General features: G+C 40.9%; 1 protein-coding gene across 1 annotated transcript in view; it reads left to right on the forward strand.

Moving 5' to 3' along the window:
• LOC128384327 (NACHT, LRR and PYD domains-containing protein 12-like) overlaps positions 1–13,385 on the forward strand; it is a gene marked incomplete at its 3' end in the record, with an annotated part of 55,584 nt that overhangs the window by 27,534 nt on the left and 14,665 nt on the right. Inside the window, exons 4-9 of the mRNA XM_053343912.1 lie at positions 2,703–2,819; positions 2,942–3,020; positions 3,212–3,440; positions 3,694–5,491; positions 5,594–5,767; positions 7,859–8,032. Of these exons, the coding sequence (XP_053199887.1) occupies positions 2,703–2,819; positions 2,942–3,020; positions 3,212–3,440; positions 3,694–5,491; positions 5,594–5,767; positions 7,859–8,032 (2,571 nt within the window). The remainder of the gene's footprint in view (positions 1–2,702; positions 2,820–2,941; positions 3,021–3,211; positions 3,441–3,693; positions 5,492–5,593; positions 5,768–7,858; positions 8,033–13,385) is intronic.

Below are 13,385 nucleotides of genomic sequence, written 5' to 3' on the forward strand. Positions count from 1 at the left end.
GGAGAATGTTTCTCATCCACTGTCTTCTTACTGATTTTCATTCTGCTTCTAAAACTTCAGCTGCTGACAGTCTGGTCAAAATTCATCTTTTTAAACTCTTTGATTTGTTAATTGTTTGTTTGTATCAGGATGCAGCAGCAGAGTGCAGACTCTCCTGAACCCAGCTGTGTGTCCATGGAGAGTGATGACTCTATGGATCGTCCTATTTACTTTAAAGATGGACAACCTGCTGATGAAAGGTAAGAATTTAAAACATGTTGGTTGGATGTTTGGGAATAAACCACCTGTTTAATGTGGGGCCAGGTGAACAAGGCACAAACACCACAGACTGGTTCAATGGAAACAGCTTTAATGCTTAGAAACCAACAGACAGACTCACAGACCATAAAGAAAAAGCAGTTCAAATTAGTTTCAAACCAGCAGGAACAGGTAACAAGAGGAACAGGAACAGACAGTAGATGTATTGAGGAACTGATGAGGGAATCACACAGTGGCAGCCACAACAGTCACTCTGTTTAATTCTGGCTTTCAAACCTTAATTTCTTTGGTGTTAACTACATGTTTTTGTCACTTCATTATTAGTATCAGGATGCAGCAGCAGAGAGCAGACTCTCCTGAACCCAGCTGTGTGTCCATATGTGTCCTTATGTTTGTGTCAGCATGTGTTAAAATGATGTGATAACAGTAGAGATGGTAGTTATAGTGATGTGTCATGTTACAGCTTAAGAAATAATAATGTGCATTGATATTAATATTACTACTGTACTGCATTGTTCCAATATGATAGAACTATGTAAACTTTCACTGACTGTTAATACTATAAAATGAGTTATATGAGTATGAACGTGTAATAAACAGTATGTACTCAATATAATATAAAGATTATTTTCAATATCGTAAAAAGATGCACCTTTAACACAGTATTTTTAATTTAAAAGTGGAGTCAGTCTTATACACCGGTGTGTCCTATTCACCATAAAATAAGAGACATTGGATCTGCATATTATTATAGGTCTGTAAAAGGCTCCACACTAAGAACGACACAGCTACACACTGTATTAAACATGTAAAGTTACTGTGTTCTTTTAAAAGGTTTAATTGAAACTTAGCGTGAACTGAACCCGGTCTGAGTTAATATAGCGGTCCATTTCAGTTAAATCATTGTTGTTTTGTTTCAGGTGTAATATGTGTGTTTTAAATAAAAGTAAAGAGAGTTTTGGAGTATAAACATATGTGCTTATAAATGAATAACTACTGATGCATTCACATAAACCCGTCTTTAATAGAAAAGTGTTAACCACCTCACCTAACAACCGAAACTGGGTGTTAAAGGGTTTGGGTACGATGACATTCATTGTACTAGATTTCAGATAAACAGGCCAAAGTGATTGACTTTTATTTTTGTAAAACTGTTTCTTGAAGTCAGTATTTGTGTGTTTAATTGGTCATGTTCATATTAACGGTCACCTCCATTCAGTTATCTTGATGTAAATGTGTTGGATCTGCACATATTTGGCTGGCTCAACCTGTGGCATTATGTGTGTGGTTTAAGACTTTCCCCAGAGGACAGAAACTTCAGACTTGAAGGGAGCCTCAGACCAGAACATGTACTGATTATTCTTTCACTTCTTCTTGATTAAGCTAATATACCTTTTCAATGCAAGCCATCCTGGACTTCTGTCTACTATCTCCACTGAAAAATCTACAACACATATAACAATATACAATTAAATCTGTTAAAAGAAGGTCACAGAAACACTGTTTTCATTCATGATATTCAGCTTTTTAATCATCTTGTAATGAATGAGCATGTTGTTGTGTTTGTGTGAAGGTGTTTCTCTGCTATGGATCAGTGTGAGGACAGAGAGGAGGGAGTCTCTCCCTCTAAAAGCTCTCTGTGTGAGGAACATGACAGCCAGACCAAAGCTCAGAGGTGAGATGAGGATCTCTAACTGTCCATCACTGTTCTCCACTCACATCACTCCACCATCATTATTCACACTCACTGTCACATCTGACACTCAACTACTGAATGATAAGTCACAATAAGTCAGAATGAACTACTAACTTTGTGAATTAACAAAGAGCTCAACCACTGATTAGTCAACTAATCAACTAAGATGAGACAGCATCTTTCATCAGATGACATTTTGATGAACAGGAGAACGTTTCTCATCCACTGTCTTCTTACTGATTTTCATTCTGCTTCTAAAACTTCAGCTGCTGACAGTTTGCTGAAAATTCATCTTTTTAAACTCTTTGATTTGTTAATTGTTTGTTTGTATCAGGATGCAACAGCAGAGTGCAGACTCTCCTGAACTCAGCTGTGTGTCCATGAAGAGTGACGGGTCTATGGATCTTCCTCTTGTGTTTAAAGATGGACAACCTGCTGATGAAAGGTAAGAATTTAAAACTTGTTGGTTGGCTGTTTGGACTGATTAAACCTCCTGTGTTATGTGGGGCGGAGCAGGTGAACCAGGCATAAACAACACAGACAGGTTCAGTGGAAACAGACAGTCTTACAGACCATAAAGGAGAAGCAGTTCAAATTAATTTCAAACCAGCAGGAACAGGTAACAAGAGGAACAGAAAGAGACAGGAACAGCACACAGTGGCAGCCACAACAGTCACTCTGTTAATTCTGGCTTTCAAACCTGAATATCTTTGTTGTTAACTTCATGCTTTTGTCACTTCATTATTAGTATCAGGATGCAGCAGCAGAGAGCAGACTCTCCTGAACCCAGCTGTGTGTCCATGAAGAGTGACCGGTCTATGTATCTTCCTCTTGTGTTTAAAGATGGACAACCTGCTGATGGAAGGTAAAAACTTGACATCCAGTAATCAGAGCAGCATTTACAGTTAATTTAGTTATCATGACAGAACATCTTTAAAAAGCTGTGTGCAATATTAAATGTTCTTATACGTGATGTTTTCTCCACAGAGTTCAGCAGCAGAGTTCAGAGGTTCCCAGTGATCAGTCTGCACAGCAGCATCAAACACAGCTGGACTCCATATTTATGGTGTGTACATGTACAAACACACCTTTTACTATTAACTCCATCAACCACAGATGAAATACTAAAGTAGCATTCAGGTCCTAACAGTGTCCATGCTGCTCTGTTTAGACCAGCAGGCCTTCAGACTGACACATGAATCACATGTTGTGTTCTACCAGTTTAAATGAAATGTTCACTTTATCTTTCTGTTCCAGCTGCTGGAGGAGAACATCGTCACTTTTGTGAAGAACGAGCTGAAGAGAGTCCAGAGGGGTCTGAGTCCAGATGACCCAGAATGCTTAGAGAGTCAGAGTGAGGATGAGGAGGTGTTGGACGGTGAGGAGGAAGAGCAGAGGAGGAGCAGCAGAGATGCATTTCTGAAGATCACAGTGCACTTCCTGAGGAGAATGAAGCAGGAGGAGCTGGCTGAGCGTCTGCAGAGCAGTAAGAGGATTTGAACAGATTTAACATGATGGAGAGGAAATGGAGGCAACATGGGAGAGGTTTATATTTCAAACTCTGCTGTAAATATGCTGCACACATCGGCATCAGATCAGAGGCTGTTTGTCCTCCACTGATGAGCTGAATAAAACTGATGGAGGAGGAAAAACTACACAGACACACTTACATGTTCATATTTCTAGACTTTCTGTGGGATCCACTCACTGATTTCATTTGTTGTTTGTTCATTCAGGAGCTCGTGCTGCAAAGTGTCGACGTAAACTCAAGTCTAACCTGCAGAAGAAGTTCCAGTGTGTGTTTGAGGGGATCGCTAAAGCAGGAAACCCAACCCTTCTGAATCAGATCTACACACCGCTCTACATCACAGAGGGAGGGACTGCCGAGGTCAATGATGAACATGAGGTCAGACAGATTGAAACAGCATCCAGGAAACCAAACAGACCAGAAACAACAATCAGACACGAAAACATCTTTAAAGCCTCACCTGGAAGAGATGAACCAATCAGAACAGTGATGACAAAGGGAGTGGCTGGCATTGGGAAAACAGTCTTAACACAGAAGTTCACTCTGGACTGGGCTGAAGACAAAGCCAACCAGGACATACACTTCACATTTCCATTCACTTTCAAACAGCTGAATGTGGTGAAAGAGAAAAAGTACAGCTTGGTGGAACTTGTTCATCACTTCTTTACTGAAACCAAAGAAGCAGAAATCTGCAGGTTTGAAGAGTTCCAGGTTGTGTTCATCTTTGACGGTCTTGATGAGTTTCGACTTCCTCTGGACTTCCACAACACTGAGATCCTGACTGATGTTACAGAGTCCACCTCAGTGGATGTGCTGCTGACAAACCTCATCAGGGGGAAACTGCTTCCCTCTGCTCGCCTCTGGATAACCACACGACCTGCAGCCGCCAATCAGATCCCTCCTGAGTGTGTCGCCATGATGACAGAGGTCAGAGGGTTCACTGACCCACAGAAGGAGGAATACTTCAGGAAGAGATTCAGAGATGAGGAGCAAGCCAGCACCATCATCTCCCACATCAAGACATCACGAAGCCTCCACATCATGTGCCACATCCCAGTCTTCTGCTGGATCACTGCTACAGTTCTGGAGGATGTGTTGAAAAGCAGAGAGGGAGGAAAGCTGCCCAAGACCCTGACTGAGATGTACATCCACTTCCTGGTGGTTCAGTCCAAAATGAAGAAAGTCAAGTATGATGGAGGAGCTGAGACAGATCCACACTGGAGTCCAGAGAACAGGAAGATGATTGAGTCTCTGGGAAAACTGGCTTTTGAGCAGCTGCAGAAAGGCAACCTGATCTTCTATGAATCAGACCTGACAGAGTGTGGCATTGATATCAGAGCAGCCTCAGTGTGCTCAGGAGTGTTCACAGAGATCTTTAAAGAGGAGAGTGGGCTGTACCAGGACAAGGTGTTCTGCTTCGTCCATCTGAGTGTTCAGGAGTTTCTGGCTGCTCTTCATGTCCATCTGACATTCATCAACTCTGGAGTCAATCTGCTGACAGGAACACAAACAACATCCAGGTTGTCTAAAGTCTTTAAAGACAAACCTGAACCAACACTCCACCAGAGTGCTGTGGACGAGGCCTTAAAGAGTCCAAATGGACACCTGGACTTGTTCCTCCGCTTCCTCCTGGGTCTTTCACTGCAGACCAATCAGACTCTCCTACAAGGTCTGCTGACACAGAAAGGAAGTAGCTCAAAGGCTAATCAGAAAACAGTCAAGTACATCAAGAAGAAGATCAGTGAGAATGTGTCTGCAGAGAGAAGCATCAATCTGTTCCACTGTCTGAATGAACTGAATGATGGTTCTCTAGTGGAGGAGATCCAACAGTACCTGAGATCAGGAAGTCTCTGCACAGATAAACTGTCTCCTGCTCAGTGGTCAGCTCTGGTCTTCATCTTACTGTCATCAGAAAAAGATCTGGACGTGTTTGACCTGAAGAAATACTCTGCTTCAGAGGAGGCTCTTCTGAGGCTGCTGCCAGTGGTCAAAGCCTCCAACAAAGCTCTGTAGGTGCACACAGAACTATTCATTAATGGAGTTAAAACTTTACTCAGTGAAGAAAAGTAATGATGCAATTGTTTTTGTTTGTTCTGCTGATTCTTCTTCAGGTTGAGTGGCTGTAACCTCTCAGAGAGAAGCTGTGCAGCTCTGTCCTCAGTTCTCAGCTCCCAGTCCTCCAGTCTGAGAGATCTGGACCTGAGTAACAACGACCTGCAGGATTCAGCAGTGAAGCAGCTTTCTGCTGGACTGGAGAGTCCACATTGCGGACTGGAAACTCTCAGGTCATTTTTATTATTGTGTATATAAAGTAATATTTTGGCCTACCCTACTTTTTAGTTTACTTGAAAAAAAATGTTATACCAAAAAAATACTGTACTGTACAGTACTGTCTGAGCTGAAGTGTTGTAATATGAAGTATACAGTAAGTAAAACTCCTTTCACGCCAACATGAGTCAGGATATACACTGCTCAAAAATAATATATAGGGAACACTTAATCATCATAGTATAACACCAAGTCATTTAACCTTTAGGCATGTCAATCTGTCCATGTGTACAGATTGTGTAGGCAGTTCCTGTATGAAGGCATTGAAGCCATTGACTGGAACTCATGTTCCTCTGACCTAAATCGTATGTATCGGTACATCTGATGCCACCAAGCAGGAACGTCCAACCTGATTTTAGGTGGTATCTGACAGCATGTTTCTGAATGGTGTAAAATATGGTAATTTAACTAACTACAAATTTTAAATGATAAAGATTAATGATATAATAAAAACAGCATACTGTTTGTGTAAGTTAGCATATTATTGTTCATACAGTTTCTTGTGATTAGTTTAAGCAGCAATATAATTTAGCTTCTTGAATCTAACACTGCCATAGTCCAGAAGTCTGTGTAAAGTATTCAAACTTGGAGGAAACATTTTTGAAAAAGTGAAAACCAGATTATTGAAAACTTCACACATAAACTCTTTGAAATCAGAAGCACTAAGACACTTGAACACTTAAGTGTAGCCAGTTGAATGTTCATAACCACTGACAATGGCTTCACTCAATGATTCCTGGTGAAGACTTAGACTGGAGGAGGGTGTCACAAGACTCGAACAAACTGAACCAAAACAGATGCAAAATCAACACCGAGGATCGAACAGCGACTGAACCGTTAACCAAAACCTTTATAGACAAAGGGTGACACAAACAGGACACAGATGAAACACATAAGGAAATCAACTAAGGCGAGAAAACACAGGAAGTAAAAACAACCACACACACAAGGAGAAAATCTTTCAAAATAAGACAGAAACGAACACAACAGAAAGTACAGACAGGATGTGACAGTAGGGTATTGTAGTTTTGATGTACCCCCAATACAACATGCCCACATGTTGTTGGGAGTGCATACAAGGGGGGGGGTATTCTTAACTAATAATACAATTTACATCAGTGAAGATTTTACACTGGAATCATTTGTTCATCAAGATCTGATGTGTGATTTAAGTGTTCCCTTTAGTTTTGAACAGTGTTTGTCATTTAATCTTCAATGAAAACTCAATGTGCATGAATTCATGAAAATCTAGTATAATGAAAAGAATAACAAAAATATATACTGTACAACACAGAATTACTGTCTTTAGGAATGCTGTCAAACAATATTTAGCTTTAAAGGCATTTCTTCTGCCAAAGTAATAACAGAATGGCATCAGATTAAACTCTGAGCTTCAGCAGTTGCAGCCTCCAGCAGGAACATGTTGTTTCTCTCCTACTACTAATCCTGTATGACACCAACATACAGCAGGGGGCACTGAGTGTGAAAACATGAAGGCCTGAAGCACAACATACTGTTTAGATTTGAATTGTGGAGCTAGGCTTCACAAACTGTGTTTCAAGATTTCTGTGTCCAGGATTTAGTGATTAGCATAAACCCGCCCCTGCTGCTGTAGAGGTATAAATACATTCAGCACACACCACGACTACTACAGTCTACAGTTAGCCAGTTAGCTGAGTTAGCTGCCCACCTAGGCGCTGAGCTAGTAGCCGAGCTAGCAGCTGAGTTAGCAGCAGAAAGCTACCGTCCATGTCTTGGGTAGAGGTGGTGACTTTGATTGACAGGTGACACTTGGTAGGGGGCGGGGCTTCAGCGAACACGGCGGGCACTCCCACGGTGTTTGGGAACAGAGAAAGAGGCTGATTTTTACACAACTTTGAAGCCTAATTTCATATATTTGGTGATTTTTTTTTTTTTAATCAAATTTGGCAGGGTGGTTAACAACACACTTTTCTGTGATAGAACACATATTTATTCTGACTTTACACAGACTTTAAGTTGAGAATGTTTTTAAGCTCATTAGAGCAAACTGTTGTGTGTGTGTTCAGTCTGTCAGGATGTCTGATCACAGAGGAAGGCTGTGCTTCTCTGGCCTCAGCTCTGAGCTACAACCCCTCCCATCTGAGAGAGCTGGACCTGAGTTACAATCATCCAGGAGACTCAGGAGAGAAGCTTCTGTCTGCTGGACTAGAGGATCCACACTGGAGACTGGAGACTCTCAGGTATGGACAGACAGGTGGACAGTCTCAGGTATGGACAGACAGGTGGAGACTCTCAGGTATGGACAGACAGGTGGACACTCTCAGGTATGGACAGACAGGTGGACACTCTCAGGTATGTACAGACAGGTGGACACTCTCAGGTATGGACAGACAGGTGGACACTCTCAGGTATGGACAGACAGGTGGACACTCTCAGGTATGGTCAGAGACTAGAGATGAAAACTGGCTGTAAGGCTCAATCTGGCACATTTATCTGGATTTACAATTCAGTTATATTCAATTCAGTCAGAGATAGTTTAGTTAAAATACCAGTTTTGCTTGGATATTCTCAGTTTCATAGTAAATGTACAGTACATTGCACTGATGAGTCCATACACAATAGTTCTCATTGAGGCAGACTTAAGATATGCACCTATCCTAACAAACTGTTATAGGTATATAATCCAATGTAATCCACCATTTCTCAACTAAAGTCTGTCTTTCTTGGTCTGTAATTTGAAAGGTATCCACATTGAAATGACCTTGTTGTCACCAAGGTTGTGCCCCATGGTCTCTGCAGCTCTCTCAGCCCCATGCCGGACGTAGCTGTCACCAATGATCCATACATTCACTGGATGGAGAAAAAACATTATAAAGAGAAATGTATCAGATTATAAACTATAGAGACAAAAAGGAAATAACATTTTTAATAGATTAGCTCCACACAGTTAACTTATATATAAATACATTATTCCCTTCAATTAGCTGTACAAACGGTTTTACTGTTATACATTAAATAGCAATAATAACTCACACTCAAGTAACTAACTAACAAGTAAATAATACTCACTTCTCTGTGTTTCTCAGGTCCACATGCCATAATGCTCAGGATATTTTCTTCCTGAAAAATAAAGAAATAATTCCAATAGATCTATTGCTTTTGACTATGAAATGAACAAGACTCGCAAAAAATAACCTTAGTGAAGTAATGTTACTTTGTGTGTACCTGCTGCCCTTAACAGTATATGATAAGTTAAAAACACCCAATGATAACTTTAGTTCAGTAAGCTATTTTCCACCTACTCATGTGCTAACGTTAGCTTTTGAACTACTGTCAACAGCAGATCAATACATTTAAAATTAGCATTTAACATTAGCTTCAATGTTATATTACACACGTAATTAACGTTACTTCTCTCATAATACTTGCTGATTGTATACATGTATGCAATTAGCTATGTCACGTTGCTAAGCTACTTTAACACTTGGCTGTGAAGTTTACCTCAAATTGTGGGAGCTAACTTGGTTTTCCCTCCTTTATGCGGTCAGATTGTGGGTGTGTGGGTAGCAGTGGGTAGGCAGGCATGCTGCGTGCACAATGTCCTCGAGATCCAGCCCTCGCAACCATAGCAACCTCCCCACTCCGCCCATGGCCCTGCCTCATGCCCATATAAGTAGAATCCGTCTTTTTATTTTTCCCAGCATGCACCTGAAATGTTCAAGATGGCGCTGCCTAGATTAGAAACTATTGGCTTCCGAGCAGCAGTCCACAAACCAATGGGTGACGTCACGGATGTTACGTCCATTTCTTTTATACAGTCTGTGGTTATCTTTGACAGAAACAGTTGAGTTTGGTAGCTCCGTCAGAAAGGATGAGACAGAGAGGAGAGAGATCCAGCTGCAGTCATGTGACAGAGGGAGTGATGCAGGAGGGGCCGCTGCCCCGTCAGAGAGTCTGAGCAGGATGGATCAGAGACTGATCAGACATTTAATTTCAGCGATGCTGCATTATGGCCAAATAAAATGACCGAGTCTGATAGAGTAGAAGTAGGAGGAACAGGAGAGAAAGAGCAGAGCAGAGGCAGTGTTGGGAGACTTGAACTACATAGCTTAACTACAATTTGCTGTAACTTGCTGATAGTTAAACTACATTCATATTTTGTGCTGCATCAAGTATTTCAACTACTTTTTGGGTCATTTTTTTAGTTGAACGACTCAATTTACAAACTACAATTTTGGTTAATAACATGAAATATTATTATTATTATTATTATTTATTTATTTTTTTTTAAAGATTTTGTTGGCATAGACGCCTTTTATTTAACAGTGTATATGACATGTGCTCTAACCACTTGACCACCTGCGAGCCACATGAAATATTTTTTATTTAAAAAAGACCTACGTATATAATAAATATACATTTTATTTTACCATTATTGTGTTCCAGGACTCTCTTTGAAAAAAGGCATGAATCATGTCATGACATGCCAACATCGTTGTTCAAGACACACAGATCTACAATATGTCTACCTCTTTGTGTTTTTTATTTTATTTTTTGTTGACTGAATTACATTTCTGATTTACATGTGGGTATTGGGGTATGATTTTCATTTCCTCTTTATGTTAGCCAACATATCTATAGATTACCCAACATGTCTGTGGTGAACCTACAGTATGTTGACCAAAAATGTCAGCTTTTTTTCTTTAAAAAAATAAACTGAGTTGAGAGGCATATTTCTGCTGGCATGTGATTTTTTTGTAGGCTATTATATTTTGTTTCATATACACCACATGTTGATTTATTTAACGCTGAGTTAAATGAGTACAAATAGTTGCTAAAGCTACTTTTTTTTAGCAAACTACTGCCAGGCTGAACTACATGTAGTTTAACAAGCTACGCTTGCAAAGTAGCTTCCCCAACACTGAGGAGAGGAAGAGAAAGGGAAAAGGAGAGATCCGGGTGCAGGGGGGCCCATCTAAGATTATCTCGTCCCGGGCCCAGGCAAGACTGTCACCTGGCCTGGATATGAGTGAAGGTGTATGAAGCTGATTGTGTCTTTGTCTCTTCCTCCAGGATGGAACATGGTGGACCGCAGACATTGAAACCTGGTCTCAGGAAGTGTGAGTGTGTTTTCAGTTTGACTCATGAGAACTTTGAGAAACTGGATAAATTTAGCAGAAATGGGCGTGGCCTAAACTAACATTTATCTTGAACCAATGAATCCCTGAAAAAATGTTTTCCTTCTGTTCATTACAGTTCATACTTTAAAAGAGAAATGTGTTTGAAACAGTTTGAGATGAAAATAACAGACTTGATGTGCAAAGACCTTCACTTTACACCAAACTTCATAGTATTACTAAATATCATGTCATGTTGACTGTTCATGTTCAAACTTTACTGTTGAATTTACATTCAGACAAACATCAGACGCAGCTGGAATGAAGGTTAACTTAGAAAAAATTGAAATGAATTCTGTTCTAAAGGTCCACTTACTCTGTATGTCCAAAGCTTTCAGTCACATCTCATGGTCTCCCTCAGTGATGGAGTATCTCAGTTGTCATGGAGATGGTTTAAGTTTGAATGGTTTAATTTCAGTGATTGTCAGTAAAGTTGTTAATAAATCAACTGATGGTGGTGCGCAGGTGGTTGAGTGGTTAGAGTGCATGCCATATACGCAGAGGACTCCGGTTCGAATCCCGATCGGCGGTCCTTTGCTGCATGTAACCCCCCCCCCCTCCCATGTTTCCTGTCGATCTACTGATTAATAAAGGCGTCTATGCCAACAAAATCTTAAAAAAAAAAAAAAAAATCAACAGATGATGAACTGTAGATGTATTGTGTCTTGTTCTCTCCATCAGATGCCTGTGAACTGGAACTGGATCCAAACACAATGCACAGACGACTTAAACTATCTGACAACAACAGGAAGGTGACACATGTGAAGAAGGATCAGTCATATCCTGATCATTCAGACAGATTTGACTCCTGTCCTCAGCTGCTGTGTAGAAATGTTCTGACTGGTCGCTGTTACTGGGAGGTCGAGTGGAGAGGAAAGGTTTCTGTATCAGTGAGCTACAGAAGAATCAGCAGGAAAGGAGACAGAGATGACTGTGTGTTTGGAATGAATGATCAGTCCTGGAAACTGGACTGCTATAAAAATGGCTACTCTGTCTGTCACAATGCCAGAACAACACCCATCTCCTTCTCCTCTGTCTCTAACAGAGTAGCAGTGTATGTGGACTGTCCTGCTGGCACTCTGTCCTTCTACAGAGTCTCCTCTGACACACTGATCCACCTCCACACCTTCAGCACCACATTCACTCAGCCTCTGTATGCTGGGTTTACAGTCTGGTCTGGTTCCTCAGTCTCTCTGTGTCCTCTGTAGGAGGGAGAGTCTCTCTGTGTCTCTGTAGGAGGGAGAGTCTCTCTGTGTCATCTGTAGGAGGGAGAGTCTCTCTGTCCTCTGTAGGAGGGAGAGTCTCTCTGGTTCCTCTGTAGGAGGGAGAGTCTCTCTGGTTCCTCTGTAGGAGGGAGAGTCTCTCTGTGTCCTCTGTAGGAGGGAGAGTCTCTCTGGTTCCTCTGTAGGAGGGAGAGACTCTCTGGTTCCTCTGTAGGAGGGAGAGTCTCTCTGGTTCCTCTGTAGGAGGGAGAGTCTCTCTGGTTCCTCTGTAGGAGGGAGAGTCTCTCTGGTTCCTCTGTAGGAGGGAGAGTCTCTCTGGTTCCTCTGTAGGAGGGAGAGTCTCTCTGTGTCCTCTGTAGGGGGGAGAGTCTCTCTGGTTCCTCTGTAGGAGGGAGAGTCTCTCTGTGTCCTCTGTAGGAGGGAGAGTCTCTCTGTTCCTCTGTAGGAGGGAGAGTCTCTCCTGTGGACAGAACAGAAACTCTGCTGACTGAAGATCAGCTGCTGAAATCAAACATCACACACACTCTGCACTGTGAAGCAGATCTGTCTCAGACTCAAACACTCAGTTATTTTTCCTTCTTCATGATTCATTGATGTTACTAATGAGAGTGTAGTTTGTGTTTAAATGTTATTTTTGGGTTAAAATATGTTCTGTTAATGTGTGTATATACAGAAGGCAATTAGTGGATTGACTTCCAGCCCTGGTAGATGATTGGCTAATGATCCATATTACCACGCATCAGAAGTCCTAGAACCTCTCTGTGGTGATGGCTCCATGTGTAAAATATACAAAGAGCTGAAGTATTGTTTTTTTTGCTTGAGGACGACTTGCTTTGTGTAAGGATGACACACAACTGAGTATAAACTCCTACAGCAGCACTCAAAGTGTATTTTAATTAATGGATGTAAAGGCTCCAATATTACTTATAGACGTGTATAATACAATATGTATGATGTATTTTTATATTCTTATTACTCCTTAACATGCTAAGTAATCAATGGTTATATTTCTTACATTTATTTTTTTTCTACTTATAATTTTGATGAGTTATAATTTTGATTTGTACACAATATTTTCGACATGTTCAAAGTAGTCTTGATGTGTATTTTTTATTTCGTGTTTTTAATTACACACAACTGCAAAGCACATGGAAGTGCTCATTAGAGATGTTTTCCATGCTTACATTACAATA

Source organism: Scomber japonicus, chromosome 1 (genome assembly GCF_027409825.1).
Source record: "Scomber japonicus isolate fScoJap1 chromosome 1, fScoJap1.pri, whole genome shotgun sequence".
NCBI classification, from domain to species: domain Eukaryota; kingdom Metazoa; phylum Chordata; class Actinopteri; order Scombriformes; family Scombridae; genus Scomber; species Scomber japonicus.